Consider the following 14246-nt stretch of genomic DNA (forward strand, 5'->3'; position numbering starts at 1 on the left):
CCATTGATTAGATTTCTCCTAACTTTTGCCACACATGGAGTGAGGCTCTGTGACTGTAACCTATTGTCGCTTTGATGACTCATGATTGGCCAACAGCAAGCTACACGCTCCACTCTCGTGAAAAGCAAGAGCAGCAGCATAAATTATAAAAATGTATCTCTCTCTATTGCAGCAGTAGCGTTCGGATCTGTACGGGCCCTTCTGGATATATCAGTTAAAATTACACATACCGGAGACCTGTGACAATCATATCAGATCCGACCAAGACCTGTGACATTATTTAGAATTGTGGAACCGTCCCGCTTGTGTCCCGGATCGGGATTCGGGAAGAGGTGGATCCGTGAAGACTCAGAGACCGATTACCCCGGAAATCCACATTTGCTGACATCATCCTCTGTTCATTGAAATCATCCTACCCCATAAACCAATGTCTTATTTTTCTAGTTTTTCCCTGTTGTACACCACTATACTGTACAAAAATATAAACTCAACAATTTTAATGATATTACTGAGTTACAGTTCATATAAGGAAATCAGTCAATTGAAATAAATAATAAATCAATGGATTTCACATAACTGGGCAGGGGCGTAGCCATGGGTGGGCCTGGGAGGGCATAGGCCCACCCACTTGGGAGACAGGCCAACCCACTGGGGAGTCAGGCCCAGCCAATCAGAATGAGTTTTTCCCTACAAAATAAGATTATTACAGACACAAATACTCCTCAGTTTCATCAGCTGTCTGGGTGGCTGGTCTCAGACGATCCCGCAGGTGAAGAGGCCGGATGTGGAGGTCCTGGGCTGGCGTGGTTACACGTGGTCTGCAGTTGTGAGGCCGGTTGGACCTACTGCCAAATTCTCTAAATGACGTTGGAGGTGGCTTATGGTAGAGAAATGAACATTCAATTATCTGGCAACAGCTCTGGTGGACGTTCCTGCAGTCAGCATGCCAATTACACACTTCCTCAAAACTTGAGACATCTGTGGCATTGTGTTGTGTGACAAAACCGCACATTTTAGTGGGCTTTTATTGTCCCTAGCACAAGGTGCACCTGTGTAATGATCATGCTGTTTAATCAGCTTCTTGATATGCCACACCTGTCAGGTGGATGGATTATCTTGGCAAAGGAGAAATGATCACTAACAGGGATGTAAATCAATTTGTGCACATAATTTGAGAGAAATAAGCTTTTTGTGCGTATGGGATATTTCTGGGATAATTTATTTCAGCTCATGAAACATTGGACCAACACTTTACATGCTGCGTTTATATTTTTGTTCAGTATAGGTCCTCTGTGTTCTGACTGGTCTTCCTCCTCTGTGTGTGTGGTTCTCCAGGTCGTACCCATCGCTCTAACCAGGTGACGGCTCCAGAGTACATCTTCCTCATCTCTGAGCTGGCCGGGGAAAGACGCTTCGCCTCCATTGTGGCCAAGAGACTGGAGAGTCTGGTACGTGCTGTTGCAGCCTCCTCTACTAAAGCCTGATCGATCTACTATGGAGTCCCAGAACTCCATGTGTAATAAATCCCACTTTTATTAGAGTGAGGATTGAACTGCTGAGTTTATAACTTGGGGGCAGTCTTTCTCCCCGTAATCCTAGGGCTCTGACTCCCCTGTTTACTCCCCCACTGTCCCAGTCCTCACCCCCTGTCTTGACCCTGCTTTGTCCTATTGACCAGACACTTGCAAGGTCACCTGATGTCACAAACACCTTTCACACAACATTTCAAACCCAGGAAATTCCTCAGATCCTCCTTTGGTCTGAATAATAAGGTTATCAGACTTTGGAACGCACCCATGTCTGGGTAGTTATATGAGACTGCTATGAGACAGTTTTCCATATTTCATTGTAATATCTTTACCCCAGTCATTTATTTGCCTTGTCTATCAGGAGGGAAGGGGGGAGTTCCAGAAAGTGTGTGTTGTCTCTGCCAGGCCTGTGCGGCAATCCAGTCTCAGAATGGGATACGTCATGCAGGTGTAGGCCGTCATTGTAAATAAGAATTTGTTCTTAACTGACTTGCCTAGTTAAATAAAGGTTAAAAAAAAAATATATATATATATATATTACAAAATTCCCAGGGCCCAGCTTCTCCTCTTCCCCTCCTTCCCAGCCGCTGAATACCTTTGTGTTTGGCTCCCTCCAGATCAGCAGTGATCTCATATCTGGCAGAAACATCCCTTTGTTTTTATCTCAGAACATTCCTTTATGTGGGCACCAGCTAAAGCAGCTGCTGGCTTCAAATGGACCTTCAGTCACAATCTGTGCACAGCACTCAATGTCTTGGCAGTCATGTCAATTCACTGCCTCTATGCTTTACCTGTCTGCTGCAGTTGAGAAAGTTGTGTGTTTGTAGCGGGTGCGTTATATCAGTCTGTGACGTAAGGCTGTAAAGCTAACAGTGTTTTGTTCTGGTTTCTGTGTCCAGGGTGCATTGACCCACGGTGACAGGAGAGCCACAGAGTCCAGAGACCTGAGCAAATACAACTTCGAAAACAAGGTAAGCGCTGGCTAGAACTATTACATGTGAGATCATGCTTCCGCTTGTACAGAAGCCCAATTTGGCATGACCTGTGATTAGTTGTGTTGGAGATTCTGGGGGGAGGGAGCGGTGACCTGACCTGTTTGATGACTGGTTTTTCTGCTGTGTGTTTCTGCAGTATGGTACCAAGGCTCTGGATAAGATCACCAAAGCCATCCTGGGCCACATCGAGAGCAAGGTGTCCCCTCCCAAAGGCTACCCTGGGGGTGATGCCCTGTTCTTCAGAGGTACATTGAGTGCATGTAGAACATACCCCAAACATTATACAAATCCTGTCCTATGCAAGTCCTGTCCAAAGCTACATTGAAATAATTATTGTATTCCCTGTTTCAGACATGAAGCATGGCATGATGGATGTGGGTATCTTCTGCAAGGAGCCACGCTTTGGTCTCAGTACTGAGAAAGACTGCAGCATCACCAAGTTCCTCAACAGGATCCTGGGCCTGGAGGTCCACAAGCAGAACTCTCTGTTCCAGTACTTCACCGACAACTTTGACTACCTGATCGAAAAGGACAAGAAGGAGGGCAAATACGACATGGGCATCCTAGGTATGGAGACCAACACTCACGCTTCAAACATGACTGAATAAAATGGTGCCCTTTCCATAGTTTGTAAAGCTAAAGAACTCTCCACACTATTAGAATTAAAGGCTGCATTCTATTGTATGTGACTACTATGCCATACAGTATATACTCCTCTATATACCATTAAAACAAATCCACCTGCCTACTGCATTTGGCATTCCTAGAATGTCTTTCCAAGAGCAGCAACATGGTTTGGGATGGTACAGAGTCTCTGTATAGAGATGCTAGATATGTCTCCTGACTAGAACTACGTGTCATGTCCTGTCCTGTCTGTTCTGTCCTGTCTGTCAGATCTGGCCCCAGGTAACGATGAGATCTACGAGGAGAAGCAAGAGACCTTCATGACAGTGGGAAACCCCCAGGACGGACAGGTTGTGCTCTACAAGGTACTCCCATTGTACACTGGTACATTATTAATGTACAATTTGATTATCTAGCTATATTTGACAGTGGCACCTCATATAGATTTGCATGTTGATTTTTGTTTTGTAACTAAATGAGTGCCGCTGTTTGGGTCGGTTCTCTGGTCTGAAAAATATACTTAAAATCTCAACAAGACTAAACCTAGTGATTATATATTTTAAAAAATGTCCCACCATTGCCGCGAGACAACGAGAGCAGTGTTTCCTGCAAACACAACCAGAGAGGTGATATACTGTACTCGACAGATTTATCCTCCACTTTGTTATTCTGTACTCTGACTCCTGGATGCAGTTATTAGTGCTGAGCGATTAACCAACATTTCGGGGGGATTTAGGTTATTTAACAACTAATTGACCGACATCGGATCACTTTTTTTTGTGAGCCCAACGTGCCGTTTCTCTAGAGAGAAATCAAATAATTCACTGAAGAAATCAAGTCAAGAACTATTTGGGACGCTGGGCTGAAGGGAGTTGTAGTCTTCATTAAGCAAATATTCAACCTAGTTTAGCGCAGAAACATGGTAATGAACTACATTGACCATAATCCTTTTGCCCAGTTCTTTGCGGCTCGGACAGAGGATACACTTTTACTCCTGCTACGTAAGATAAACACAGACTGCATGAGAGAGTAATGTACACAACACAACGACGAGAGGGATAGACAGTTTGTGAGAATGCCTTAGCTACTTTGAAGAACTAGTCAAATGATTTCGTCAGACAGCTCTGCAGCATACTTGGGCAGGCTAGCCTAGCTAAAAGGATGACTGAAGACAGTATAGCACAGTCAAACTCATTCAACGGAGGGCTGAGTGTCTGCGGGTTTTCGCTCCTTCCTTGTACTTGATTGATGAATTAAGGTCACTAATTAGTAAGGAACTCCCCACACCTGGTTGTCTAAGGCTTAATTGAAAGGGGGGGAAAAACTTAGACACTAGGGCCCTCCATGGAATGAGTTTGACACCTGCAGTGCAGTATGGGGAGCAAAGAGATAACGTTAGATGGTCTGGCTGGCTGCTACTGCCTGAGCAGAGATGAGATGATCACTTTAAGGAATTAAAAATAATAAAGTCATCAAATAAAAACTAAGTAATTTCCTATTTTTCTATTGATGGCTACCCAATATGGACCTGACAGAGAGAATGGAATATTTTCAATGTTTTGGCAATTGAATGTTCACTATTTCTTGGCTTTGGAATTTCCTTAAAACATCTCTAAAATCATTTTAATGTAATTATTTCATAATGCATTTAAAAAATAGTCGAAATACTCCGACACATTGGTACGGCTGGCCTTTGGGTTAAGCGAGCAGTGTGTCAAGAAGCAGTGAGGCTTGGCAGGGTCGTGTTTCGGAGGACTCATTGCTCTCGACCTTCGCCTCTCCCGAGTCCGTACGGGAGTTGAAGCGATGGGTCAAGACTGTAACTATCAATTGGATATCACGAAATTGGGGTAAAAAGTACAAAAATAATAATACAAAAAAATAAATAGTCGAAATCGAAAACCGCAAAAAAGAATCGAACCGACACCGAACCAACCTCAAAAAGCATGAATCGCTCAGCACAAGCAGGTATGCCGAGATTTAAAGTGTTGGCATTTCATCTGCATGTGGTTGGATGGTGAGCATCACATTTAGCCAGAGGGAGGGAGAGTAGCAGAACGCTGAAAAATGATAATTACTGGTATCTCCAGCTCCCTGCCTTGCCTGGCCGTCACTGCAGGCGAACCTAGAGTTTACATTTCAAACCAACACAACCAGGACCGGTTTAGCAGGTGTAGACTTCCAACTCATGCCAACCCCCTGGCTGGCCTCTGAGCCCCTGATACAAAGAGCTGTGTGTGTGTGTGCCCGCACAGATTTCCGCATGTGTGTTGGGAATGTTGAATCGTGCCAACAGTGGGTATTCGCTGCATAGTGTCCTCCCATAGGGCAGCTATTCTGACCTCTAACCGTTAACCCTTGTCCTCTGCATGTCACCCCTATAGATCAGCGTGGACAGAGGGATGCCGTGGGAGGAGGCCTATGAGAAGGTCCAGAACCTCAACAGTCCTGACGAGGGTTTCTACCTCTCTCACAAGGTGAGTCTAGCTGGCTATCGTAGAGCAGAGAGACGCTCTGCATGTCTCAGCACGCACACAGACGCACCAGGAAGCCTGTGATACTGTGAGTACCTGTACCTCCCCAGGGCTCAAGCAGAGCTAGAACAGCTTCCAGACTGTCTGTTTCCCAGAGGTGAATGACAGTTCAGAAGGGTCCAGGTGCCTCTGTTCTATTCTCTGTTCTCTGGTGTGGCTCTTTCATCGCACATCAAGGGAGTATAATGAAGTGTGCATGTTGTGAACCTAAAGGAGAAAAATAACTAGGATTTGATTCAGTATTAATTGTAGTGCCTAGAATGAACACTATACACAGCCTCTTCCTTCCTGATGTTGTTTTCTTCATTATACTGTAGTTACATTCACTTGGTTCATAATACAATTCAACAATGAAATGACAGTCTTCTATAGTCCCTCCAGGCAAACACTTACCCACTGCCAGGTTCCCAGTTGAACTCACTATAAATCTTCTGCCTCTTTCTTGATTTGATTTATTTGTGGTTTAAAACAATTGTACAGATGGAGTTCAATTGTGGCCAGAGGAAAACACATGAAAGTATTTTACAGAACTTTAAAGTCATTTCCATCTCCTATGTGTTCCTCAGTTGCGGGGGAACCACCCGTGTGTGCTGTTGGCGGAGCAGGGCCGAGGGAGGAACCTTATTGTCTACAAGCCCAACATTGGCAAGCAGGCCCACCCAGAGAGCCTGGACAACCTCCAACTACGCTACCGCAAGGTAGGGCTCCAGTCTGACACAGACGGATAGAAGTCTGTTGTTTGGCAGAAGGAACAGCTATAGTGTCCATTGACATGCACACAATACAAGGATTCCACTCGCATGGCAACAATATTTGTCTTTGTTCTTTGCCAGGAAATGTTTGTTGTGGTGTATGCTGCCCTCTAGTGGAATAAACAGTAGTGAAACAGGAAGTACAGTCCTGCGTATTGTCTAAGGTCCAATATAAAAACGAGTGCTCAACACTTTAACATAAGACTGTGTTGTGTTCCCGTCCTAGGTGACCTCAAACCAAGCCAAGGACAGCTGGGAGAGCCAGTTCAACTTTTCCTTTGGGAAATGTAGCCATGCTAACTGGAACGGGAAGTGTAAGAAGATCGAGGAGGGTCAGGAGTGTCTGCAGGGCATGCGTCTGCGCCAGTACCACATGCTGTGTGGTGCGCTGCTGCGCGTCTGGAAGCGCGTGGCCGACGTGGTTTCTGACATCACCTGCTCCAGCATCCTTCAGATCGTACGCCTAAAAACCAAAAATAGTAACAAGCAAGTCGGTGAGTACTAAACATCTCCATATAACCCACACACACACACACACCATCACCAAAGTGTGGTTCTGTGAAAGGAAATCAGAGGGAATGTCTTGACAAATTAGTATTTCGAATGTAAACCTAATACCCTCTCTTTCTCCCCTAGGTATCAAGATCCCAGAGAACTGCGTGGCCCGAGTGCGTGAGGAACTTCTCAAAATGGACGAGGAGGTGAAGAGGAGGCGCAAGGAGAAGGAGCAGCAGCGCGCCCAGGAGCAGCGGCTAGCCGAGGAGCGGCAGCTTCAGAACCAACACCTGCTGGCCAAGCTTTACAGCCAGACACAGACCCTGAACCAGAGCCTCAAGAACCAGAACTTGTCGCAGAGCCTCAGCCAGTGCCTCAAGACCCAGAGCCTGGCCCAGGCCAAGCCTCTACACGTCAAGCCTCTATTCCAGCCCAAACCTTCACAGCTCAAACCCCAGCTCAGCCCAGTCAACCAGCTCCCCAGCATGGCCAGCCTCACCTCCCACTTCTCCCACTATCCCCACCACTTCCCCTCCCTGCCCCTCTTGCAACCCGCCCCCTCCTCCACCTCCAAGCCCCCTCGGACCGGGGAGGAGGTCTTAGACCTGACGGTGAGCCCCTCTCCCTCCCCAGACAGCACGGAAGGAGGCCTGGTCCTCGACTGCCTGACGGGGGGATCCGTGGGGAGCTTTGGAGAGGACTTTGGCCTGGAGTCTCTGATATCGCTGAGCGCGCTCGCCGCCCAGAACACTGCACACAAACTGCAGCAACCTCTACAGCCACTGCCACCACTGACAAAGCCACAGCAGCTACAGTCGTCACAGCAGATACAACCACAGCTACAGTTGTCACAGCAGATACAACCACAGCTACAGTCGTCACAGCAGATACAACCACAGCTACAGTCGTCACAGCAGATACAACCACAGCTACAGTCGTCACAGCAGATACAACCACAGCTACAGTCGTCACAGCAGATACAACCACAGCTACAGTCGTCACAGCAGATACAACCACAGCTACAGCAGCGGTTGGACAGTCCGACTCTAATCAACAGCGCCCATCAGGACTACTATGACATCCTCAACCTGCTGGACGATCCAGACCATCTACCTTACTCTCTGTCCAGCCAGACAACTACTAACCCCTCCTCTTCCTCCAACACAGTGGCTCAAGTCTCGTCTGGCCTCCTCTCTTCCCCCTCTACCCCCTCCTCCTCTCTCTTCACCTCTTCGGCCCTGGCCCCCTCAGAACAGCAGCCACTCCCTCTGGCCAACGGCCACTGCAGCACGGACGCCCTCATCAATGTGCGCGAGGTACTGGACAACATGCTACGGACCAGCGCAGACCGGCAGTCGGTTATCCATTACCGGCTGCATGAATGGGACTCTGTGTAACCACCTCATCAGTGTGGCTGTCTGTGTCCTCTAGCTGCTGAGTGTGAACGCACCCCTCATCCCCTCTCCCCTCAGGGCCTAGTCACATCACTGCCTGTCCTGTGCCCTTCACCTCAACCCTCTCCAGGCACTGGATCCACAGGCCAGGGTCACATTCGCTAGACCAAATGTGTGGTCCGTTCAGAGATGGTGAACGTACGACTCCGGTGGAACTGGCCAGGTCCCTTCGCTGAGAGAGAGAGCAAAGGGGGCTCAAATACATAGTTTATACACCAAGGCTTGACCCAATGGAGAAACACAATTGCAACAGGGTTTGATTATGTTTCTATGAATATCAAAAGCTCATGTGCTTTTAAAAAGATCCAACCCGGCTGGAATAGCTTTTTTTTAAATTGAGGAATGTCAAAATATTTTTCTAGAACCACAGCTCTCCGTACTGGTTAAGTTAGGTTTCATTGGTAACATCGCTGGATTCAAACTGCCTTTCATGCACATCTGTGTGCTTTTCTGCCTTGTCCTGTAATTCGCTTCATCGCCATTGCATCGACTGGAAGTAGACTATCTTGCAAAGCTTGGTTTGTTAAAACCAAGGGCTCCACTCAAAAACATCAAACTGGAAAAATCGACAATGTTTCAGTTTTGGCTCATCTCCCTCGTGTCCCTCTCTCTCTGCTGTTTCTACCATCACTCGCTCCAGTGTCCCTCGTGTCCCCCTCTCTCTCTGCTGTTTCTACCATCACTCGCTCCAGTGTCCCTCGTGTCCCTCTCTCTGCTGTTTCTACCATCACTCGCTCCAGTGTCCCTCGTGTCCCCCTCTCTCTCTGCTGTTTCTACCATCACTCGCTCCAGTGTCCCTCGTGTCCCCCTCTCTCTCTGCTGTTTGTACCATCACTCGCTCCAGTGTCCCTCGTGTCCCCCTCTCTCTGCTGTTTGTACCATCACTCGCTCCAGTGTCCCTCGTGTCCCCCTCTCTCTGCTGTTTCTACCATCACTCGCTCCAGTGTCCCTCGTGTCCCCCTCTCTCTCTGCTGTTTCTACCATCACTCGCTCCAGTGTCCCCCTCTCTCTGCTGTTTCTACCATCACTCGCTCCAGTGTCCCTCGTGTCCCCCTCTCTCTCTGCTGTTTCTACCATCACTCGCTCCAGTGTCCCTCGTGTCCCCCTCTCTCTCTCTGCTGTTTCTACCATCACTCGCTCCAGTGTCCCTCGTGTCCCCCTCTCTCTGCTGTTTCTACCATCACTCGCTCCAGTGTCCCTCGTGAAAACAAGAAGAGAAGGGGAAAAGAAAACAGTCAGCCGTTGTAACAGTGCCTTTGGAAACCTACTTAAATGCAGTCTTTGAAACCCATATAGGCCTAATGTATAGATTTGTACTCAAAGCATTGGTATGTTAATTTATTATATTTGTATTTAACTTAACCCTCCTCGGCCCTCTGTTGGGTCTATGCTGGTGGCAGGTGCCAGGGATCGTCCCCACGAGCCCAGTATGTGTATGTCTGTCTGTGTGTGGACCCTATAGCTGTCCCTTCAGCAGACTGTTCTGTGTGGAACCCTGCTTTCCCAGGCCATGTTATAGACAGAGAGCAGAGGTTAGATGGGATGGACACTGCTGATTTGATGTAATTGGGTGGATGGTTTAAAATGGTGTCAAATATCCTTCTTTTACTCTACTCACCATTCATCCTACGATGTGACTCCTGGGTTGCTTTTGATTTGAAGTTCTCAGGAAAGTCTCGAGTGCATTTGTTATTTTGTTTTGTTTAACTTTCTGACCAATATTGATATGAATATTTGTTTTAGCATATATATATATATATATATATATATATATATATATATATATATATATATATATATATATATATATATATACATACACTACATGACCAAAAGTATGTGGACACCTGCTCGTCGAACATCTCATTCCAAAATCATGGGATTTTATACACCTGTCAGCAACAGGTGTGGCTGAAATAGCCAAATCCACTTTTGTGTGTGTATATATAAATATGTACATATATTGTATATTATATTTCAGAACCTGTAAGATCTGGCTGTCGTTGTGAAATGAATGCACGGTAATTGGTTCATGAAAAGCCTGGGTAAGTTCAACTAATCAAAAGCAATAAACAAGACATTTTGAATAGCAGATGTTTTAAAAGTATAAGTACTGTTTACGCTCCGCAGCCGAAGGTTATAGATATACCTGTGCATGGGAAGAATTGGATTCCTCTTTATTTCTGTTCTACTTGTAGTCTGTAGTTAAAGATCTCTGAAATACCTATGAACTTTGTATAACCATTGTGATGGGATGAAAGCAATGTGCTATTGATGTTTTTAGTCATTCTTATGATGATGATTAATATTGTTATTTATATTTAAGGGATATTTAGTTTTTAGACTGTTATCCTGATGATCCTTTAGTCAAAGTTTGGTCAGGGACATTTCTAGTTTTCAAGATTACTATAAAAACAAAAAATAAGTCTATTATAACCTGCCACCAAATAATATTGCACTGTTCTGTACTGCTGTACAGGGTTGATCATTTGTTTATTTTCAGTTCTTTGATCCGATTCTGCTTGTGACTCAAGTAAAATTGTTCCAACTTTTACAACTTCTGCCAGGGCTTTAGTTTGCAGAGAGATACCAAAGTATTCCACACCCCGGAAGTTACTGGCTGTATCTGACCTATTATATCAATCTCAGGAAGAAACCTTAAAGAGATGTATTGGTGGGGAGTTATGAGAAATGTTATTGTTTTCCCTTACAACAGTGGTGAACCTAACAAAAATGCACATTTAGTGCTATTGTATTTCTTCATTTTGTGCTGCGACTCTTGCTGTATTTTTTTTATGTTTGAGACTTAATGTGATGGGTTTGCTTTTGTCAGTCAGTGTTGTGAATTGTTGGTGATTTTAAGTGTTTATGCCATCTTAGGGCAAAGATCAAGCGCTGTTTCTTTTAAGGAACTTTATTGTTTATATATCTGGACAGTTTTTTTTACTCATTTAATCCATTTTAATGCTGACAAAGATTTTGAGCAGATTTGCACCTGGATATACTGATATGTGCAATTACTGGTGCAGATCATTCCCCTTTCCCGACTATCTGACAGATTCAAACTGACCCCAGACATCCAATAGCTCAGGCCTGTTTTCTCCTAAGAGATTCTACTTTATATCCATATATATCAGATTGTCCCAAACATATATTTCCTCATCAGGCACATTCCAATAAATCCAAACATTTTCACAATCGAACCGTTTGTCCCATGCTTCACCTATGGCCAATGGACTGTGTGGTATAACGCTGACATAGAGGTAATATGCATTATAAACTTGGGGAAACTGACAAACACGATTTGAGAAAATGAATTGCAATTTTTAAAGGACCCGCTTGACTTTCTCTTTTAGCAAGCTAGGTCTTTTTATTTTGTCTAAATTTGCACTAAGAATGGCATAATCAAGTTACTGTTGTCTGTTTATGATTGAGAGTTGCAAGCTTGTTGTGTTCCTGAACTTTAGATGGATAGCATTTTTGTATACTAACCATCCTCCTTGTTTCTTCACCTTTTGCATATAAAAGTATCACATTCAATAATTTATTGCTAACAAAAACAACAAAAAACATGCTACTGATTGTATGTATTTTAAACAAAGGATATTTTCTTTCTGTAAAAACTGTTCAGCACTTTTATTCTGGTTTGTGCTTTTGTTTTTCTATATATATTTATAATTTAGATCGAAATGTATATATTGTAAAAAAAAAATGTGCCTTTCGACTAATTCTTTAAAAGGTTTTCTACTCATAAAAGGAAGGAATATATCAAAATGCAATCTTAACTTTGTAAACAAACAACAAATAAAAACTTGAAGATTGCGAAAAATGGTGTCTGACTTTTAGGCCTATACTGATGATGCATAATCCATTTGCTGAATTGCTATTGAAAACACACACTTCTAAGACAGGTGGTGGTGATCTCATTACTTCTGTGTTGCATCGATTGAGGCCTTTACTGTGCATTTCTGTTAGTAATAGTTTTATGAAATATGTGTAGTGGGCTGGCTGCATTTTAGTAAAATTTGGCTGACTCAAAGTTTTCCCATACGGAGGTAGTTTAGTTTGTACTGTTACCCCTTTTACTCCCGAATTTGTAGTTAGTCTTGTCCCATCACTGCAACTCCCCTACAGACTCAGGAGAGGTGAAGGTCGAGAGCCATGCGTCCTCTGTCCAGCTGGCAACCGAAGTCAGCTTGCAGGCACCAGGCCCACCACAAGGAGTCGCTAGAGTGCGATGGGACAAGGAAATTCCGGCCGGCCGAACCCGCCGCTAACCCGGACTACGCTGGGCCAATTGTGCACCGCCTCATGGGTCTCCCAGTCACGGCCTGCTGTTACACAGCCTGGGATCAAACCTGGGTCTGTAGTGATGCCTCAAGCACTGCGATGCAGTGCCTTAGACCGCTGCGCTACTCGGTAGGCCAGAGGCAGTATAGTTTTGATGTCTTCACTATTATTCTACAATGTAAAAATAAAGAAAAACCCTTGAATGAGTAGGTGTGTCCAAACATATGGCTGGTAGTGTGTTTGATACGTTGACAATCCATAGATTGAACAGGGCAGGGAAGAATGGAAAATAAAAAAGGACGGGTGTCCAGGAAGTATGTGACGAACAAGCGTGATGACGTTGTGAAACTCACCTGAACGCTGTACTGCCAAATAGGGACACTCTTTCTTTATGCTCTTCAGGTAGGGTTTTCAACGATTGTATTTAGTTCATTCAAATCGGCTGATAGCGGCAAGTGTTTAGACACAAACTATTATTTTGAGTTGGACGCCTTTACTCGAGTTGATGGGACTTGTCTGAGACGTTTTACAGGTAGGATACGAAAGAACTAGCACCTTTCGAACACTGTATTTGTCAAGCAGGTGTTGGGGATCTACAAATTATTATCTCGAGTCGTGAGTTGAAATCATTTGCTCGAATGTTGTGACACCTGTGTTGGCTTGGCACGTTGTTTTCATGAACATTGTAGTGTCAATCTCACCGAGATCGCGAAGCCTACTTGGTTTACAGCTCATGTTTTACAGTTTCATTTTCTGTCGTGTCATACAGTGCCTAAAGAAAGTATTCACACCCCATGACTTTTTCCACAATTTGTTGTTACAGCCTGAATTTAAAATTGATTAAATTGCCTACTCACAATACCCCATAATGTCAAAGTGATTGTTTTTCGAAATTCTTACAAATTAATTAAAAACTAAAAGCTGGAATGTCTTTATGGCAAGCACCTTTTTTATGGCAAGCCTCAATAAGTAAAGGAGTAAAAATGTGCTTGAGAAGTTGCATGGGCTCACACTGTGTGCAATAATAGTGTTTAACACGATTATTTGAATGACTACCTCATCTCTGTTACCACACATTATATTATCGCTAAGGTCCCTCAGTCAAGCAGTTAATTTCAAACAGATTCAACCACAAAGACCAGGGAGGTTTTCCAATGCCTCGTCAAGAAGGGCACGTATTGGTAGATGGGTAAAGAATTTAACAAATCTGACATTGAATATCCTTTTTGAGCATGGTGAAGTTATTAATTACACTTTGGATGGTGTATCAATACACCCGGTCACTACAAAGATACAGGGGTCCGGCCTAACTCATTTGCCAGAGAGGAAGGAAACCGCTCAGCAGTGTTGCCAACTCCTCAGTAAGGAAAGTAGCTATTGGCTGTCCTAAAAGTCGCTAAATGACGTCATCACCTAATTTGCATAATTGACCATGTGCATGTAATTGTGATGGACCTGTAGGAGAAAGGAATAACGTTTTGGGAGAGACAAAAGGTGAGTAGAAAACACCCTACATTTACATCCTGCCCTGAATGTAAGCCAGGGCAGGATCAGCCAGCGGTGGCCTCCTGCA

At 44.6% G+C, this 14246-nt stretch overlaps 2 protein-coding genes across 4 annotated transcripts in view; both read left to right on the forward strand.

Annotated features, from left to right (window-relative positions):
- The window catches only part of LOC311137630 (protein strawberry notch homolog 2-like), a 120572-nt gene extending 108360 nt beyond the window's left edge, over positions 1–12212 (forward strand). For all 3 annotated transcript variants that reach the window (XM_084172136.1, XM_084172137.1, XM_084172138.1), the window contains 9 exons: positions 1336–1448; positions 2429–2500; positions 2661–2769; positions 2876–3091; positions 3419–3513; positions 5533–5625; positions 6249–6380; positions 6661–6928; positions 7071–12212. In XM_084172136.1, the coding sequence (XP_084028262.1) occupies positions 1336–1448; positions 2429–2500; positions 2661–2769; positions 2876–3091; positions 3419–3513; positions 5533–5625; positions 6249–6380; positions 6661–6928; positions 7071–8326 (2354 nt within the window). In that variant the 3' untranslated portion in view covers positions 8327–12212. The remainder of the gene's footprint in view (positions 1–1335; positions 1449–2428; positions 2501–2660; positions 2770–2875; positions 3092–3418; positions 3514–5532; positions 5626–6248; positions 6381–6660; positions 6929–7070) is intronic.
- An 819-nt stretch (positions 12213–13031) lies between these two features.
- Positions 13032–14246, forward strand: part of LOC311137631 (tight junction protein ZO-3-like) — a 43513-nt gene continuing 42298 nt past the window's right edge. Inside the window, exon 1 of the mRNA XM_084172142.1 lies at positions 13032–13205. The gene's annotated coding sequence lies outside the window, so the exon portion shown is untranslated. The remainder of the gene's footprint in view (positions 13206–14246) is intronic.

The sequence above is a fragment of the Coregonus lavaretus genome (genome assembly GCF_964263955.1).
Source record: "Coregonus lavaretus genome assembly, chromosome: 11".
In the NCBI taxonomy this organism is placed as follows: domain Eukaryota; kingdom Metazoa; phylum Chordata; class Actinopteri; order Salmoniformes; family Salmonidae; genus Coregonus; species Coregonus lavaretus.